The sequence below is a fragment of the Ylistrum balloti genome, unplaced genomic scaffold (genome assembly GCF_031769215.1).
Source record: "Ylistrum balloti isolate Yb309-2 unplaced genomic scaffold, AGI_CSIRO_Ybal_v1 Utg369762, whole genome shotgun sequence".
Taxonomy (NCBI): Eukaryota; Metazoa; Mollusca; class Bivalvia; order Pectinida; family Pectinidae; genus Ylistrum; species Ylistrum balloti.
Genome location: NW_026781960.1, coordinates 569,334 through 589,066, shown reverse-complemented (window position 1 = coordinate 589,066; position 19,733 = coordinate 569,334). Strand labels below are relative to the sequence as shown.

Below are 19,733 nucleotides of genomic sequence, written 5' to 3'. Positions count from 1 at the left end.
TGAAACTGTACAACATTATTTCTTTGAATGTCCAAGATATGTAACTTACCGTCAAGATTTGTATCATTCTCTATATCAACATGATCATCCTCATTATGAATTAGATTTTATTCTTAACCGCTGCCAAGATTGTGATATTAATGTTAATAAATTAATATTAGCCTCTGTAATTAGCTATATTATTGGCACAAAAAGATTTTGCAAATTATAAAAGGTTTTAAAATTATAAATTATGAATATGAATTTGTATACTTGGTTAGATATTGAAGAATTCTGATATTCTAGTTATCATTTATTCCTAAAATAGGGATATAACTCTCTAATGTTAAAGTAATTGACCACCTGTGTTGTCCCAGGAGAAGACTTATATAGGCACTAGCCTGCTGTCTAATCCTATTAATACTTTGTATTAATAAAATGTTTTGAAATGGAAAAAATGAAAGAGCATTTCTTGAAAAACCACGAAAGTTAAGCCCTCATTTTAGAGTGGTAGGTCTCGTCTAAGATTCCAGAGAACCTAAGGCTATCAACCAATAATCAAAGTTATGCAGAGATTTGTAGTGTATCACATATCTCCAGCCATTGTTTGCGGCAAACCTCAAGAACAAAAGCCCACCAGTATATTTGAGTGCAACTTCAAAGAATGCACAAAAAGACATGACTGAAATGTAGTACTAATCCAGCTAGTAGACAAGCTTATGTCAAATAAGAAATTCAGTTGTATAATACAGATGTTTTGTATGTCATTTTAGGTCTATTCAATCTACTTATTTTTCAGGTATTGAAATGGTACGCTGGAAATATTGAAAATATGGATAAAAAAAAGAAACCTCGATACTGCAAGAAAAATAAGAAGATAAAATCAAATGATGGAGACAAAATGGGAAAAAAAGGAATTTTCAAAAAACAATTACACATAACAAGCAATGAACAATACAACAAAGAAGTGAAAAGTTATAAAGAAGAGGCAGAGGAGAATAAGTCGCGTGTAAATATCGGTATTCTCATCTACGCAGCTCAACATGATAAACAGGAAGACCTGAAATATTTCCATCAGAAAAGAAACCTGCGATGGTGTCTACAAAAGCTTCTCAAATATGCGCTGAACCATGGTGACGAGGATCTGGCTCTGTGGTTTCTTCAAGAGGGGGAAGACTTAACGAAGTTGGTTAAGCACTCCACTCCACTATTGCATCTCGCAGTCGAAAAGGGATATTCCATAGTTTTAAATGAACTTTTGCAACGACCACATGTGGACGTCAATGCTAGAAATAGAAATAAGGATACAGCTTTGCAATTGGCGTTGACAAAGGAAAATCCCACCATTTGTAGAATACTTCTAGAATATGGTGCCAGAACTGATATCCCTAATCGGAATGGCATGCTTCCTTTACATCAAGTGACCCAGGCCAGTACAGATATCAGGTTGATTGATCTATTAATAGAATTCAAAGCTGATATAGAAGCTCTAGATGAACACGGAATGCGACCAATCGAATATGCGTTGCAGAAATCGATCAACAGGCAGGGATTTCTTCGTAAACTGATCAGCCATGGAGCAATGGTGGGAAAAAAATTTGAATCAAAACTACATTGCAAATGCATGTCTGCAATTCAGGTAGGTCAGAAATTTGGAATTACGAAACTTATCATGCGTGAATTGCGAAAGCGCAGTCCTGAAATCAATTCAAAAGACATATCGGTACTAGACTGTGTGAACCTGACTGGAGACATTGGATCTCTCGTTGATCTCTTGAAAGAGGACGGGGATATCTCTACCTTAAGTCAATTGGACAAAAGTGCTATACTTACGCGCCTTTTTAACTATATCACGTGGACGGGGAGTCATCGTCTTCATCAATGCTTACAGGAAAGGGGTATTATAGCTGATGATGAAAACAAGACTTGGCTACATAAAACCGGTTTGTATCCTTAGACTTGCAAAGTCTCGTTGATACAATAGACTTGTTCTTAGTAGATATGATTATTTGTTATCCTGTGAAAGGTGATGTCAAGCGAAGCCGAGGCAGATTTTGTTCACATGTCGATAGTTTCATTGTTATCAATTACGCGATTGTCAAATCCAGAGAGAGATAGACAGACAGAGAGAGAGAGAGAGAGAGGGGGGGGGGAGAGAGAGAAAGAAAGAGAGAGAGACAGACAGACAGACAGAAGGACAGACGGACAGATACATATATAGAGAGAGAGAAAGACAGAGAGACAGAACGACAGACGGACAGACTGACAGACAGACAGGCAGACACATACATAGAGAGAAAGTGTGTGTGTGTGTTTGTATGTGAGGGTGTGTATGTGTGTGTGTGAGGGTGGGGGTGTGTGTGTGTGTGTGTGTGTGAGGGTGTATGTGTGTATGGGTGTGTGTGTGTGTGTGTGTGTGTGTGTGTGTGTGTGTGTGTGTGTGTGTGTGTGTATGTGTGTATGGGTGGGTGTGTGTATGTTTGTTTACGAGGGTGTGAGGGTGTGTGTATGAGTGAGGGTGTATGTGAGAGTGTGTGGTGTGTGGGTGTGTATGTGTGTGTGTGTGTGTGTGTGAGGGTGTGTGTGTGTGTGTGTGTGTGTGTGTGTGTGTGTGTGTGTGTGAGTGTGTGTGTGTGTGTGTGTGTGTGTGTGTGTGTGTGTGTGTGTGTGTGATGATGCATAATACATAAAATCCAATTTTTAATGTTGAAAGAGTTAATAACATTTTCATCTTTTCAGGCATGCTATTATCTCAGAAGCATGTAGCAATGTTTCATGTTGAAGTGATGGATGATCTTGAATTCATCTTGTCAAGACATGTAAGTTAATACTGAAATCCTAGTTTTCTGAAACGTACATCGGAATCACTTTCGAATTACATTTGCAAGAGTGTTGGGGGGAGGGGGGTTGCAAAAGATAAAGAAATAATTAAATAAATCAAAATTATCCAACACGAATGTAATTCTTTATGAAAGGCGACCACGTTAATTACCGTTAGAGGCAAATGATCTCAGTATTTTGTATACGTCAGGTTTTGTTAATGGAGCATAGTAGGGTTGTCATTTAATTAGATTGATAACTGTAGACAATGATGTTTATTTATCATTTTACTGACGTAAAAACTTCTTCTATGTATTGTCTTAAACTGACAAACCGTGTGTAAGTATACGGATCCCATAGATATGTATTTCCTGTATGAAGGTATCATTGAACCAGATACTGTGAAAAAATTCGATTGAAAAATATTTCTTCACAGCACATGAAATCGAATATGTATAATGTTTTCCCGGCATATATACCATAATCGTTGAGTATTTAATTATAATGAGATGTGTCTACACTACAGTGAATACAATCCACAGGGAATAGATCCTAAAGGAAAAGCATAAAGGTTAACTTATTTTTTCTCACTTGTAGACTGAATCGTTCAAAGAGCATATGGATGTCAACTCCATAGAATCGGTAGTTACCATATCACCTGCTACAAACGAGGGTGCTGTCATGAAAGTATTTGCCCTTGTTATGCAACATCTGTTAAACACAGTTCATGGCTTTCCTGCAAAATCTTCCATCAGATTCAGGCACATTCACACCAGAGAATTCCTTACTAATCACTCCCTACCGGAAAAGATTTGTTCCAATGAAAAGTATTCATCATTGCTTTCGGAAGACACTCATTCAGACACATGCTTTCTGAAAGAAATATACGAGTTTCATGTTGCCAAGAATGATGTCGCGTACGGTAAGTTTTCTTTTTCTTTTTCATCGACAATGTTTTTAAAAGACAACGTTTTTAAACTTTCAATTAACATCGGAATGCTGAGTTGTGCAGGACATTTGTTTGTTAAATTCACTGAAATGATATTGGCATTAATGATATATCGAGATATCGTTTCCATACACGTAAATTCATCAAGATTCCAAGTTTGCATGGAAGATGGATTTTCCTATCGATCTTGAATGATATATACTGGATTTAGAATTCTATTACATGTAAGATTTATGAGCCGGGTCTTGGATTCTTTTTTTCTATTTTCACAAGCATCTGGCGACTGTTACAAAGTAACGTGACGAAGTTAGTAACTCTCATATGACAAAAAAAAACCAAACATAATGTTCTTTTTACCACAAAATAAAAAAATAACATTGTTTAGACTGATACAAAACTTAATGATATGTTCACTACTTTGTTTACGCCACAATGCACAATACACATTATTGCGTCACAATAGAAAGTACGGAAACCTTCAGCGAATTACCTTTAAACCAGGACATCGAATACATTCGTGTTTCATGTATCACTACAAAAAAGTACCGTACTTCATAACACTGTGATAAAAAAGCCTCGAAGGTTGTAGGTTGATGAAAATGTTTACTGCCTCATTGGAACACATTGTATTCCTTTGTTCGATATGAAACTGGACCCGTTTGATGTTCGTATGCTGCGTTGTTGTATACATTATTCTCATGAAATAACATAACATGAATTACTTGTATTGACTGAGATTGAAGAGCCTAAGCATCACTAAGAAGGTTTTTGGCTTCACTGTCTTTAATTCTAAATTCTGCTGTCTTTTTTACCATCTTTGAAATTTGTACACACTACTGGAGGACATTTAATCCCTGATGTATGCCGTAAGCCAATTCATTCGAATAGTGGTATGGTTCAGAATGTAGGTGACATGTACTTTGACATCTATTTCGATCACTTCCGATTCGTTTAGTTTTGCTCTACAGTATCTAATTTGTACATAAGGGTGCTATTCACTATGTTGTCTTTTGTACAATGCTATTATTGTGGTCGTGGTAAATATTTAGATCGGTTGAGCGTCAGATTATTACGCCAGAGGTCCCGGGTTCGAATCCCAGCGGAGGCATTGGAATAAAAAGCCTCTGTTACATTGTTTTGTTGGAAACGTATGTACATACATATATATAAAAATCCTTTATCGGTTTACAATGTGCTTCTAATATTGTTATTATTTTATCCTGGCCACTATTTATTTTTCAATTGTATATAGTGTTATTTGTTAACTGGTTGTAACTACAATGCATATATGTCTATGACTAAAATACTACCATTTGCGTTTTTTAGAGTGCCACTCACTGCATAATCAGATTCTTCATAAAGGTTTGCATGATCTGGAAAAGAACTGGAATGACTCTGAATACATTCATTCAACAGACAACGCTGGATGGACACCATTACATCTGGCCATTGTTTTGGGAGAAAGCGAAATTGTCAAAATACTGCTTGACCACGGCGCAAATACATCATTGTATACAACGCTTTGTCTCCCCGCCTTTGTCTGTGCAAAGTCGAACAGGAATATTCGCATGCAGTTCTCACCCCTAGATCTAGCCGTACGCCTCAATATGAATGACATTGTACAGCTAATTACAGAAAGGAGCCCGGCTAATCCGTCCATGAAGGCTTTCATCAAGATGTCATACGGATTAGAATTAGAATCCACTTTGCTGCAATCAGTTTGTAAGGAAGCAGAAAGAAAATATAAGGATATCGGAGCACGATTTAAGCCAACATACACAGTGCGCAAAAATCAAGCGATTCTTCGTGTCTGCCTCGGATTTACGGATGATGTGTGTGACGTGAAAGAAGGAGACATACATGGTGTAAAAGTTATAATCATGAACCCGAATATTGCACCAGAAAGCGAATGGATAGAAGATGATAAGATGACAGAAAATGAAGAAATCGTTTGTAAGGCGATCGTTGATCGATGGGCCGATAATCTTTGGAATCAGCATCCGAATTTGAATGCAATCACTGCCGGAAGCATAGTTAGCGTAAAATGTCCCAAAGCAAACCCTGAAGCACATATCATGCTACACTGTTCACACAAAGGATACATTCCCTTGGCGAGCCAATGTTTTCCAACTGAACTGAAATGTGAGAAGGGAGCAATGCCAGTGGCAGTACTTGAAGGAGAGTTTATTTTCAGCCCGCGGTCATACAGCTTGAACGCCATTGATATCAGTCATCCACCTACCGGACGATGTCGCATGGAAACAACTGAGCACATTCCTTTGAAAGTTGGAATGAGTATATGTGGTTCTCATGGACAAGAAGGTTCTGTAGGAACTTTAGGAATATTTGTGGAAATTGGCAATGGAAAAACGGGGTTCATCACTTGTTCCCATCTGTTCCATGCAGAAAAAATCGAAAAGGGAGATACTCCTTTTAGCTATCAATCTTCACAAGAAAAGAAAGGTGATGACGTCATAGCTCCATTTGATCATTTTTACGAAAAACATATCAGGGGTGTAAAAAGGATGGAAATCGATGATGATCCGCCCGAAGACGTTGATGACAGCCCAGAAAACACGTATGTATTATTTGGTTACCTTTTGCAATCGCTCTTTGTCCGTGGTCTTACGGACACCAAGCGTCAAGTGTTTACTTCTTTCTTGTGAAATCAATAACTTGAGTAAATATGAAGTAATTTTGATACAACTTGCTATGCAACCTTATATCAAGAAGATCGATTGTAATATACATTTGAAACATTGCAGTATTATTACCATTGACCATGTGAACCCAACCCGAAAACTTGATAAAGGGCCGGTTTCCAAAACGGCCCCTTCTTTGATTCAAATTTCCTGTTGGTGGTGCATTGCCCATGCCGTTGCGGTCACAAATCTATACAGTATAAAGATTTAGGTCACTTGGTTTGTTTTTTATGGCTCCTCAAAGTTGTACCTTTCAGAAGCTAAGTGTTGATAAAATGTGCATGTTATGTAAAATATTAATGAAAATCTAATCAAAATTAGTCACCATAAAGAATACATTCATGGCATGATTGTGACAAAAAATCATGTTTCCATCGCGCCATTTGGCTGTTTTATGGAAGAAACAATTTCAAAAATTCCATTTTCGATGATAACATTTTAGACACAAAAACTGTGTTTTTTTAGAGAATACACCCTTTTATGGGCGTTGGATGCAAACCAATTTTTATCCAATTAAATAGTACGTAATATGCTATTGATGAGAGGAAAAATCATCAAAATGTAAGTGGTGGAACAAAATGTTGGGTTGAATTAGCCTATGGTTGAATTGCCGATTTTCGACTTTCTTTAGATAATTAACAAAAAAACGAGAGTATTTGCTCGGTATGTTGAGAATATGTACACAGATATGAAAAAAAGTGAGAGAAACACTTTTTCATAAAAAAAAAAATCCAAGATGGCTACTTCGCAAGTCCCCGTGGTTGAAGACATTGGCTGACAAATAGACAGAACAACAAACAAAACGTGTTCCTTATGATTTTGGTTGGTTTTCGCATTTACGGGAGTGTTCATAGCTACGGGCGATTGTATAATACCTATATTTATAAGTTTGGTTAGTCACATGGTAACGGGGATCTTTCATATCGAGCCCCAAACATACTTTCGACATATGCACTCTGTTGCCGCATGGAAAACTATTTCAAGTTTTGTCGGAATTTCTTTACCTGTGGTTGTAATGGTCGAGGGTTTTCCAGCGTCCTGTAATACCCAAGGTAGTACAGAATACTGGAGATAAGCGCACACATTCCCATCGTTCTCTCTCCAACTGGGCACTGGCAGTAGTAGTCCTTTATTGGGGCCTCAACATCGGGTGAAACTGTGAACCGTATCCAAACGTTATATTTCGTTTGGCTTTTGTGTCGAGAATGTATTTGACATCGGAGAAGGTCTGGGGAGTGCTGGTAAAGCCACACCTCATAGTCTCCGTCATCACTTACATGTTCGGCGATGTAACCAGGAGCCAGAGATATCTGATACGTTCGACACGTAATGGTTCTCAAGTAATCAAAATCGAGACGGGGAAACAGTACAGAAGATGCATCCATCTTGACAAACTCGGACCTTGCCCGTCTAGATAGATCTGGGTCTATCTTGACTCTCTGAGCTAAACCATTCGGTGTTGTCAAACGGTCCTTCATACGTTCAGCCATTAGCCTATCTTTGGCATCTCTCTCTGGAGATCTCTGGTAGATCGGTCCTTTAATACCATTCAGACAGGCTGTGACGGTTCGAAGCAAAGCCTCAATGACATTGATAAAGCTGTTAGACACCAATTGCGTTCGGAAGAACGTCCAGTGTTTCAGACGACCATGATAGGATTCCACAATCCACTTCGATTTGGTGATAGTTCTGTCGGGTTGAGGTTCAGGCTGATTTTTGTTCCGAAGATACTTCATGGAGCACTTCTGGCAAATAAATGCTTGTTCCTTTGTTGACATCAATCCTTGTTGCACCAGCGTATCTAGGAGCCATTTATATTGTGGACTATTTACATTGCGTGCACTTCTGTTCTTATTGCCACTACGTTTCTTGAAGTATACTTGACACTCTTCTCCAACACATTTACCCTCCATCTTGAAACAATAACGACTGGTTTATGAAGCGTCGATAAAGTAACAAAATAGCAAGCCACCGATGATTGCTGTAGACAGCTAATACTTAGTAGTTTGGTACAATTATGCGAAAATGTGTGATAAATAACGAACAACTAATTACACAAAATAACAAGACAATATAATAAATCACATTCAATACCTCCAAGAAGCGCAGAATTGATTGATTTCTTCGAACAAAATAAAGTATTTCATATGGATAATCTATCTATTCGATGTGGCGTTGTCGGCAGGCACAAAGAAAGTGAGACAAGTCAGGGTCTCAACCCGGACAGAGCCACAACGCTTTGGAGATGGGACAATAAAACAAGGAAATTGAGACAAGAATAGCTAGCGTCGAGTGAATGATTTCGTAAACGTATAGACAAAGACAAGAAGATACGGATAAATGTACAAGGCCACACGATCAGAAAATTCAGAAGAGGACAGCTTGAGATAGAACAGTATTCATGTATCAGGGTGTCCTCAGTGTAAATCTTTATATCGATACTATTTATTTAGTCGTTACACATCATAAAACTGTCATGAAAATATCCGCTCTGATATTCAATAAGAAAAAGTTTGTATATAATAAGCTATATAATAGGGTTACAGACAAGGTTGTTACTCATTTCCCCTTTTCTTTCAATTTACAACCACATTCAGGCGGCGATATGAGAACGTTCCACCACATGGAATTAGCTGACTAATATGAAACGAGTAAAGCTCTATCCGATTTTCTGATGGAAATTTGCATCCAAAACTATATAACGGGAGAAAATTGCAAATTTATGGCATTTTTCTTCATAATTGTGTCTCTGCAAGTGCATTTTCATCCGAGAATATGTTTTTTTTTATGTTTTATGAATAAACACGATGTTTAGGAAATATTTGTCAAAAGAAATTTATACTATGTTTCGAATTACAATTTCGAGATAACCTTCTTTTATTCACGAACTTATGTCTTTGATGTTGAAATTGATAACTTTATAAAAATACATTTTCACTGAAATTATGAAATCTGGGTGTCGGAAAGGTGTAAAATTATTTTTCGGAAAAGAAAAAAACAGTGGTTGAGCTAGATAAGAAATTATACGGGGCAGGCTCCTATGGAGAATTAACATTACTGGAAACAGGCCTTTTCAACATATCTGAAACAGTTCAGTGATTAAATGAGAATTGTATATATCGTTGTGGACAGGACCGTCTACTGGCAGTGTGGAAATGTAGAACGAGCCGTGTTTAACTCTGATTTAGAAACGGGAATTGATGCGGCACTTGTAGTGATTGACCCAAACCGAAATCCACGTGATGGTTCTTTTGATGACGTCAAGTATACCCATCTTAAAAATGCAGGTAAAGTGATTATAAAAAAAAAGCCCGAAAATGGAATCGTGTTCACATATTATAAACGCTAAATAGAATGTGTTGTTGCGTAATTCTAGATATAAATACATGTACTTGTCTAATATATTTACGATCTCTACCATTAAAAAGCAAATGACGTTTTCTTTGTTGCGAAGAAGAGAATTAAAGCATTTTACTCAGTTAACAGAATTGTGACATCGATTGTTCTTTGAAAACTACAGATGATCAAAGCTGACAACAGTTACGTCGTCGGATTTCACTTTCGCTTCCCTGGTAATATAAGAACAGTAGCATTTTTGAAAACCGATTGATGAAAAAAAAATTTCATGACGTATTTACAAGAGGAATAATTAAGAATATTTCTAAAATAATGTTTTGTTTACAATTGCTTTTAGTGTATGATATTGTATTGGCTTTGTCTTTGAATGTTTGATGTTCAATATTTATAGAAATGAATGTTAGAGATCATCCAACATTTGCATCAGGAAAACAGGCCGATGTGAAATACCTTGATAACGATTGTAAGTAAATCTTCCATATCATTGTTTCCTTAAGTAAACGTATATCGTACCAAACAAAAGTGTCCCAATAAACCATAAATATATTTATCAATGACGTTGAGCTATCTTCAAAAGGACCTGTTTCACGGTAGTTTTATCCACATCTCAATTAAATCATTAGTGTGTGTAACCTATAATAAATCATTGTATAGAGTCGAGTCATCTTTTTTGAAGTCTGCTGCAAGTTATGAGGTCAAATATAAAGCTGAGTATTACAAATATAAAAAGTTATGGAAGTAATATCTTATTGATGTTACGAGGGCAACCATACCAGAGGTTTTCTTTCATGCCAGGCAAAAAAAAGTACGCCTTCACAGGATGGTCAGATTCATGCTCGTCAAATTGAATCCTAACATTTTACTTCGGTTGAGACTTGTGACGAGAGATCATCATCGGGGGAATGATATATCAGATGCCTCAAGTTTTTTGCATTCACTTTTCACTCGGCGTGTCATGTTGTGGTCTTCACCAACTCGCTTTGCCAAAACGTGGCCTTTTTTGTCGGAGCGAAAGCATTCGCTGAGCCATTTTAGTATCTCGTTCCACTCTAAGTGGCCAAATGATCTCAATGAAGTAATCTGATAGTAGTTGATCCTTGAAAAGTACCTACTTCTTCAAACTTCCACGATAAGACTCTACAACCCATCGCTCAACAAGAAAATCTAAGACATCCCCTGAAACTGCAATCCACAATTATATTGTTGTTTACTTGCATTCGATATTTCAGGAAGTCGAATTTCTCCAAGATGAGTTAAGTTATGGATACATCATTCACACTGCCGTGATAAGGACCAGTTGTGTCTAAAAACAAATATCTTTACAGTTTGGTTTTGTAGAGGATAGTAAGCATGGTCATTTTATTCAATGAAAGATTAGTTTTTTGTTTCGCCCAAAAATACAAAAAAAAAGTCAATTGCAGTTGCACTGTCAATTGAAACTAAAATTAAATTGACCCAACGTTAGCCGGTTCTTACATGGCAGCCTTAATCTGATAATTTTTGAAATCTTAAATTCGGAGAACTCTCATATTTGGATACTTGATGTACGTTCTGGCAAATCATTGATTATAACCGAGGAAATGAATCCACTCGGTTTACTATGCAGAGGAACGAAAATGTTTATACTGATCTTTGGATCAGGATGTCATTGTCATTTGGATTATTCTCAGACTCCTGAACTGTTTCGCAAATAACCTTAGAATCATTATTACACAGAGTATCGTCCTTGGGGTCAGGTCGTGGTCTTTTTCTAACGTACCTCATGTAACACTTAACACATAGCTTACTCCGCTCTCTACAGCTAGTCCCTCTGTGTTAAGCATATCTTTCAACCAATCATTTCGAGGAGAATCTAGAATTCTTGCTGATTTCAAGTTCTTTATTTGATCTTTAAATCTCGTTTTGCAAACTTGGTATACCACATACAACATTCATTTTTACCAGAAGCAATATCACAAACATAAGTATTAGTTCCAAAACATTGAAACACAGGTAATGGTATTCTGTGTCTTAGGCAGATAAATCAAGGCTTAGATAACCAAGGTATTGTACTAAGTGTGAAATTATAGTGCAAAGTACCAATAGTAGACCACAGAATATAACCGCTCCCGTTTGCTAAAAATTACTCCGGTGTCATTCAATGATGAATTAATTCTAGGGTAATGTGTTGACTGAACAACAAGTCTTCATTAAATGACAGCATCAACTTCAACAGATGAATTACTTTTATAATGATTTGGCGGCATTGCTGACTAGTTTTGCTAATAAGCAACCAGGTACACAATGCAATAAGATATATAGCTGGAGACTAATGGGCACAGTTCACCAGTCCGTGACCTTCAGCTGCTTACCTCAACTTCAGCTTGAATGTTTTACGCAAGGAGGGATACGACCATCTTACTGATTCATTGATGATGCACAGAATACCGCTTTGATATACCTTTTATATCTTATAGAACAAGAGCAAGTACAGGCCATGTGAGCCTTTTCTGATTATAATCCAAAGAGGCAAAATGTGATCTATTATCATTTTTAATCAAAGACACATAGATAAAATGAATGAAATTGAAATAAACATATATTTGGATAAAAAATAACACACAGGTTGAAATGTCAGAAATAAGTGTAGTTTCTAATTCTGTCATCACAAGAAAATCTGTCCCTGAAACAATTTTACCGGTTCTAGAATTTGATAATTTTTTTGTGACTTAAAGAACATACATAAATGTGTTAATATTTTCGGTGAACAGCAACTGTAAGTTTTCCAACTTAAACTTCCATAATTGTTTTATATTTGTAACACGTAGTTCTATAATTGAGTTAAAAATATGAAGCAAACTTTAATGAAGAGGATAAGACCCAATTATTTAATTCATTAAAGGTTTTGAACACGTTTTGGGGAAAGATGTGCACCCTGGATCACATTTATGAAAGGGTCATAAAATTGGTCATAGTACGGGTGACTTTTGGATTTTTTAAACATACATTCTTCAACTCAATGAAAATATTTTTCAACCTTAAATTACTACAATTTCTCCTGCAAGTGTAGATATAGAACTGAAGAATGAAATAGAGAAACAGCTGACTAATTAGGTGCTTACCTTGTGTAAATTGGTTTATTATACTACGAGATGACATTGAATGTTGATATGAGGATATTATATGCTCTTTTCTCGAATTGATTCTACATTTGATTCAAGAAATTTTATGCCATGGGTGTACTTAAAGAAGTGGAGATATAAAGAGTCAGTTATTGCTTTCATTGATAGGTTCTCCTGAATCGCCTATCAGGTGTATGAAGCTTGGAGCTGGTTCTGGGCTGTCTGTTGGACTGCTGACATGGACATCTGGTCAGGCAAGAACCTCGGATTCTGATAAGCTTGGGATTAAGAAAGATTCCTCGCATAAATATACGTTTAAAGGCCAGTATGTTATTAGCGGACTTAAGGGAAAGCAATTTTTTGAAGAAGGAGATTCTGGATCGGCAGTTTTTGTCATGATAAAGAGAAACAAACATTATTATCCGGACGCTTGTCTTGGGATCGCTATTGGATTTGCTGAGACGAAGACGTTCGTTACTCCCATAGGTAATATTCTTGAGGCGCTGAAATTGGACGAAGGACCAGCACTAACACTTAAACAATTTGTTCAACATTGATTTTACGTGTCAAACAAAGTCAAACATGTCTAGACATTCTATGGGTCCTGTTATTATCGTTCATGTATGTAACCATCGGAATCTATATAATAATTAACACATATAATAATGCTCTTGAAGTGATTAATTTTTTGAAAGTTCAAAAGCTGATGGATGTGTTAATTTTGTAGATTTAGAATTAAAGACATTTGTATCTGTGTGAGGAAGAAGATAATATAATAATTGTAGAATTTCAAACACGATTTGTTAGCTAGTTATAGGTCGAATTAAGGATGGTAAGGTTAATGACCTTTCTTCATTGTTACCCACATCAGTGTCAACTCAGTGAGATTATTTAGTTCTTAACCTTCATGTCCAATCGAAAAAGTTTTGTCGATTGTAAACATTTTATTTGATAATGACTTCAGATAATAAAGGAAACATGTTTTATATTTTCATCAGCATGAAACATATGGTGGGTTTACTATTGAAGCCATGCCGGACTATACATTACAATTTTAGTTTGAATTGCTCTCTTCTTTATATTCCTAGTATTTAGTGTATGTTTCTTCATATTGAAATTAAATGTTTGTGTTTTATGTAACTGACTTTCGTGACTGCTTGTCCACTTAGATAGATCTAACTCAGCTCGATCAGTTTTATCTAAGGATAAACAGGAATGAGAAATGTGACATTATGATGAAAACAATAAAGATAAATGATCGCATCATAAGTCACAAGTAAGTAATATGTATCGTGATGCAAAATGACGGAACTAACAATTTTAAATATTGATATGTAATGTAACATGTAAAAACTTAACGTATGACTTTATTTTTGCCCACTGCCAGCACACAGTGAGCTGGTCAAATCGGATTCACCAGAAAGCGCAAAAGCATGGCATTTAGCTGATGTATTTTCAGTATGAACCCTTACAAAATTTGCAAAAAAAATATCTCGAGCCATATACTAGTTCACAGGAGTTAAAATTGTTAAAATCTTAAAACAACATCTTATTAAACAAGAGGCACATAAATATGGTATTTGGCCGGAAGGTTTCTGGAAGCGCGGCATATACTGTAAAAAGAAATGAGCTTGACCCATATTCTAGTTACAGGGATCGAGTTTGTTATAACCTTAAAAACGACTTCTTTTTAAGAACCATAAGGCCTAGAAACATGATAGGTTAATAAGTCTCCCGATTTAGGATTGACGAAATTTGCAAAAACAAGAATATGATCTTGAACCATATTGAACGTCGCAGGGGTCAAATTTGTTAAAACCTGTAAAAGATCTCTGGTAAATCAAAAGTCCGAGTAACAAAATATGTACTGGAAAGGTGTTTCTAGATCAAAGCCTGGCAAATTTTGAAAAAAGGAGGTAACATTTACCTATTATCTAGGTAATGTCTGCCACTGTAAGAAGCTAATATTGTTTTGAAAATTCGTTGTATAATACGTAATTATATGTTTATTATATCTATATATAGATGTATAATACGTATCTATAAGTTTATTATCTATATATAGATGTATAATACGTATCTATATGTTTATTATCTATATGTAGGTGTATAATATGTATCTATCTGTTTATTATCTATATATAGATGTATAATACGTATTGATCTGTTTATTATCTATATATAGATCTATAATACGTATCTATATGTTTATTTTCTATATATAGATGTATATATCTTTTTATTTTCTATATATAGATGTATAATACGTATTTATCTGTTTATTTTCTATATATAGATGTATAATACGTATTTATCTGTTTATTTTCTATATATAGATGTATATATCTTTTTATTTTCTATATATAGATGTATAATACGTATTTATATGTTTATTATCTATATATAGATGTATGATACATATTTATATTTGTATTCCCTACATGTAACTGTATAATACATGTTTATATATCTATTCTTCACATATATATGTATAATACATATGTCAAACGCCATTTAGACTACAATCCAAAGAGAATAATTTACCTTTATTTTTCAATCGCGTTTTCATCAAGTAGTATATTGAAACATATCAAAAACTTGTCCTTTTATAATCTAGCAGCAAATCATTAGATATTACTAGCGGGAAAATGTTCCGAACATGTTTGTCACTGATGACGATAACGAAGTAAAACACGATAATCATAGTTCATCATAAAAGCGGACACTGAAGCATATATGTATATATATATATATATACATTATTTCGATCATATGTCTGTGTATAGGTATGTGTACAGGTCTGTGAACAATAGCCATTGTATCAAATTTGTTAAAAAATATCCACGGTAATCTATTTGGGGTACCGAAACGGTTTATTCATGACTGTCAAAAAACTGAATGATTATAATTCTTAACTAAACAGTTAATCTTGTTGAGTTGTGTAATGATATGTTGTCAGTACAAGAAGGCTTAAAATTTCAAGTTTAGGAATGATTTAATGAATTTTAGATACTAAGATTTAAGACTTTAGGAATTGTATATAACTATATAAATATAATTTGTTGTAGTGCTGTGATTTACGTACCTGGATTTACCTGTGCTTCCAATAAATTGTGTAATTATCCCCTGATCTGTGGTTTTCTTTGTCATCACAGTCTTATCTACACAATTCCTGCGTGTCCCAAAAATTCAACCTGATAATTAGGGACATTAAAACATTAAAACCAGATAGTAATAACTACATGAACATAATAGGGACGGACACGCCGGTTAATTTAAACCATAATGAATGTGCAGCCAGTAACATTGGAGCAAAATTGACAGACTCATTGGGTACTACAAAATCAGCAGAGAATTACGCTGGAGTATTAGTGAATTGGACAGCTAAAATGTTGCTAAGACACTTACGACGGTCTTCACGTAGCTCGTTATCGGGGTTATCCAAAGGCTGGTGGGTATGATAACGTACATGCATTTCCTGTTGACGAATGTTACCACAAACTCGCTAAACCCGGACATACACACAAGGAAGAAGATTTAAGTGGATACAATACTACACTCAGATGTAAACAATACCATGTTGTGAACCAAGGTCAACGGAGAGGAAACTTATGATCCGTATGTATTTACACAGATAAATCCATGGTTATAATGTATTTACACAGATACATCCATGGTGATAATGTTTTTACACAGATACAACCATGGTTATAATGTATTTACACAGATACATCCATGGTGATAATGTTTTTTACACAGATACATCCATGGTTATAATGTATTTACACAGATACATCCATGGTCATTATGTATTTACACAGATACATCCATGGTGATAATGTATTTACACAGATATATCCATGGTCATTATGTATTTACACAGATACATCCATGGTTATAATGTATTTACACAGATACATCCATGGTAATAATGTATTTACACAGATACATCCATGGTTATAATGTATTTACACAGATACATCCATGGTTATAATGTATTTACACAGATACATCCATGGTCATTATGTATTTACACAGATACATCCATGGTCATTATGTATTTACACAGATACATCCATGGTGATGATGTATTTACACAGATACATCCATGGTGTTAATGTATTTACACAGATACATCCATGGTTATAATGTATTTACACAGATACATCCATGGTTATAATGTATTTACACAGATACATCCATGGTCATTATGTATTTACACAGATACATCCATGGTTATAATGTATTTACACAGATATATCCATGGTGATAATGTTTTTACACAGATACATCCATGGTGATAATGTATTTACACAGATACATCCATGGTTATAATGTATTTACACAGATACATCCATGGTTATAATGTATTTACACAGATACATCCATGGTTATAATGTATTTACACAGATACATCCATGGTCATTATGTATTTACACAGATACATCCATGGTCATTATGTATTTACACAGATACATCCATGATGATAATGTTTTTACACAGATACATCCATGGTTATAATGTATTTACACAGATACATCCATGGTGATAATGTTTTTTACACAGATACATCCATGGTTATAATGTATTTACACAGATACATCCATGGTCATTATGTATTTACACAGATACATCCATGGTGATAATGTATTTACACAGATACATCCATGGTTATAATGTATTTACACAGATACATCCATGGTAATAATGTATTTACACAGATACATCCATGGTTATAATGTATTTACACAGATACATCCATGGTTATAATGTATTTACACAGATACATCCATGGTCATTATGTATTTACACAGATACATCCATGGTCATTATGTATTTACACAGATACATCCATGGTGATGATGTATTTACACAGATACATCCATGGTGTTAATGTATTTACACAGATACATCCATGGTTATAATGTATTTACACAGATACATCCATGGTTATAATGTATTTACACAGATACATCCATGGTCATTATGTATTTACACAGATACATCCATGGTGATAATGTATTTACACAGATATATCCATGGTGATAATGTTTTTACACAGATACATCCATGGTGATAATGTATTTACACAGATACATCCATGGTTATAATGTATTTACACAGATACATCCATGGTTATAATGTATTTACACAGATACATCCATGGTTATAATGTATTTACACAGATACATCCATGGTCATTATGTATTTACACAGATACATCCATGGTCATTATGTATTTACACAGATACATCCATGGTGATGATGTATTTACACAGATACATCCATGGTGTTAATGTATTTACACAGATACATCCATGGTCATTATGTATTTACACAGATACATCCATGGTTATAATGTATTTACACAGATATATCCATGGTCATTATGTATTTACACAGATACATCCATGGTGATGATGTATTTACACAGATACATCCATGGTGTTAATGTATTTACACAGATACATCCATGGTTATAATGTATTTACACAGATACATCCATGGTCATTATGTATTTACACAGATACATCCATGGTGATGATGTATTTACACAGATACATCCATGGTCATTATGTATTTACACAGATACATCCATGGTTATAATGTATTTACACAGATATATCCATGGTCATTATGTATTTACACAGATACATCCATGGTGATGATGTTTTTTACACAGATACATCCATGGTTATAATGTATTTACACAGATACATCCATGGTCATTATGTATTTACACAGATACATCCATGGTGATAATGTATTTACACAGATATATCCATGGTCATTATGTATTTACACAGATACATCCATGGTTATAATGTATTTACACAGATACATCCATGGTAATAATGTATTTACACAGATACATCCATGGTTATAATGTATTTACACAGATACATCCATGGTTATAATGTATTTACACAGATACATCCATGGTCATTATGTATTTACACAGATACATCCATGGTCATTATGTATTTACACAGATACATCCATGGTGATGATGTATTTACACAGATACATCCATGGTGTTAATGTATTTACACAGATACATCCATGGTTATAATGTATTTACACAGATACATCCATGGTTATAATGTATTTACACAGATACATCCATGGTCATTATGTATTTACACAGATACATCCATGGTGATAATGTATTTACACAGATATATCCATGGTGATAATGTTTTTACACAGATACATCCATGGTGATAATGTATTTACACAGATACATCCATGGTTATAATGTATTTACACAGATACATCCATGGTTATAATGTATTTACACAGATACATCCATGGTTATAATGTATTTACACAGATACATCCATGGTCATTATGTATTTACACAGATACATCCATGGTCATTATGTATTTACACAGATACATCCATGGTGATGATGTATTTACACAGATACATCCATGGTGTTAATGTATTTACACAGATACATCCATGGTTATAATGTATTTACACAGATACATCCATGGTTATAATGTATTTACACAGATACATCCATGGTCATTATGTATTTACACAGATACATCCATGGTTATAATGTATTTACACAGATATATCCATGGTCATTATGTATTTACACAGATACATCCATGGTGATGATGTATTTACACAGATACATCCATGGTGTTAATGTATTTACACAGATACATCCATGGTTATAATGTATTTACACAGATACATCCATGGTCATTATGTATTTACACAGATACATCCATGGAGATGATGTATTTACACAGATACATCCATGGTCATTATGTATTTACACAGATACATCCATGGTTATAATGTATTTA

At 34.9% G+C, this 19,733-nt stretch overlaps 1 protein-coding gene across 1 annotated transcript; it reads left to right on the top strand.

Annotated features, from left to right (window-relative positions):
- Positions 1-811: 811 nt before the first annotated feature.
- Positions 812-13,583, top strand: LOC132543703 (uncharacterized). Its single transcript, XM_060207222.1, has 8 exons — positions 812-1,922; positions 2,719-2,798; positions 3,397-3,721; positions 5,075-6,293; positions 8,456-8,479; positions 9,583-9,737; positions 10,199-10,270; positions 13,077-13,583. The coding sequence occupies exons 1-8, from the start codon at positions 812-814 to the stop codon at positions 13,463-13,465; spliced, it is 3,375 nt and encodes a 1,124-aa protein (XP_060063205.1). The 3' UTR covers positions 13,466-13,583.
- The last annotated feature ends 6,150 nt before the right edge of the window (positions 13,584-19,733 follow it).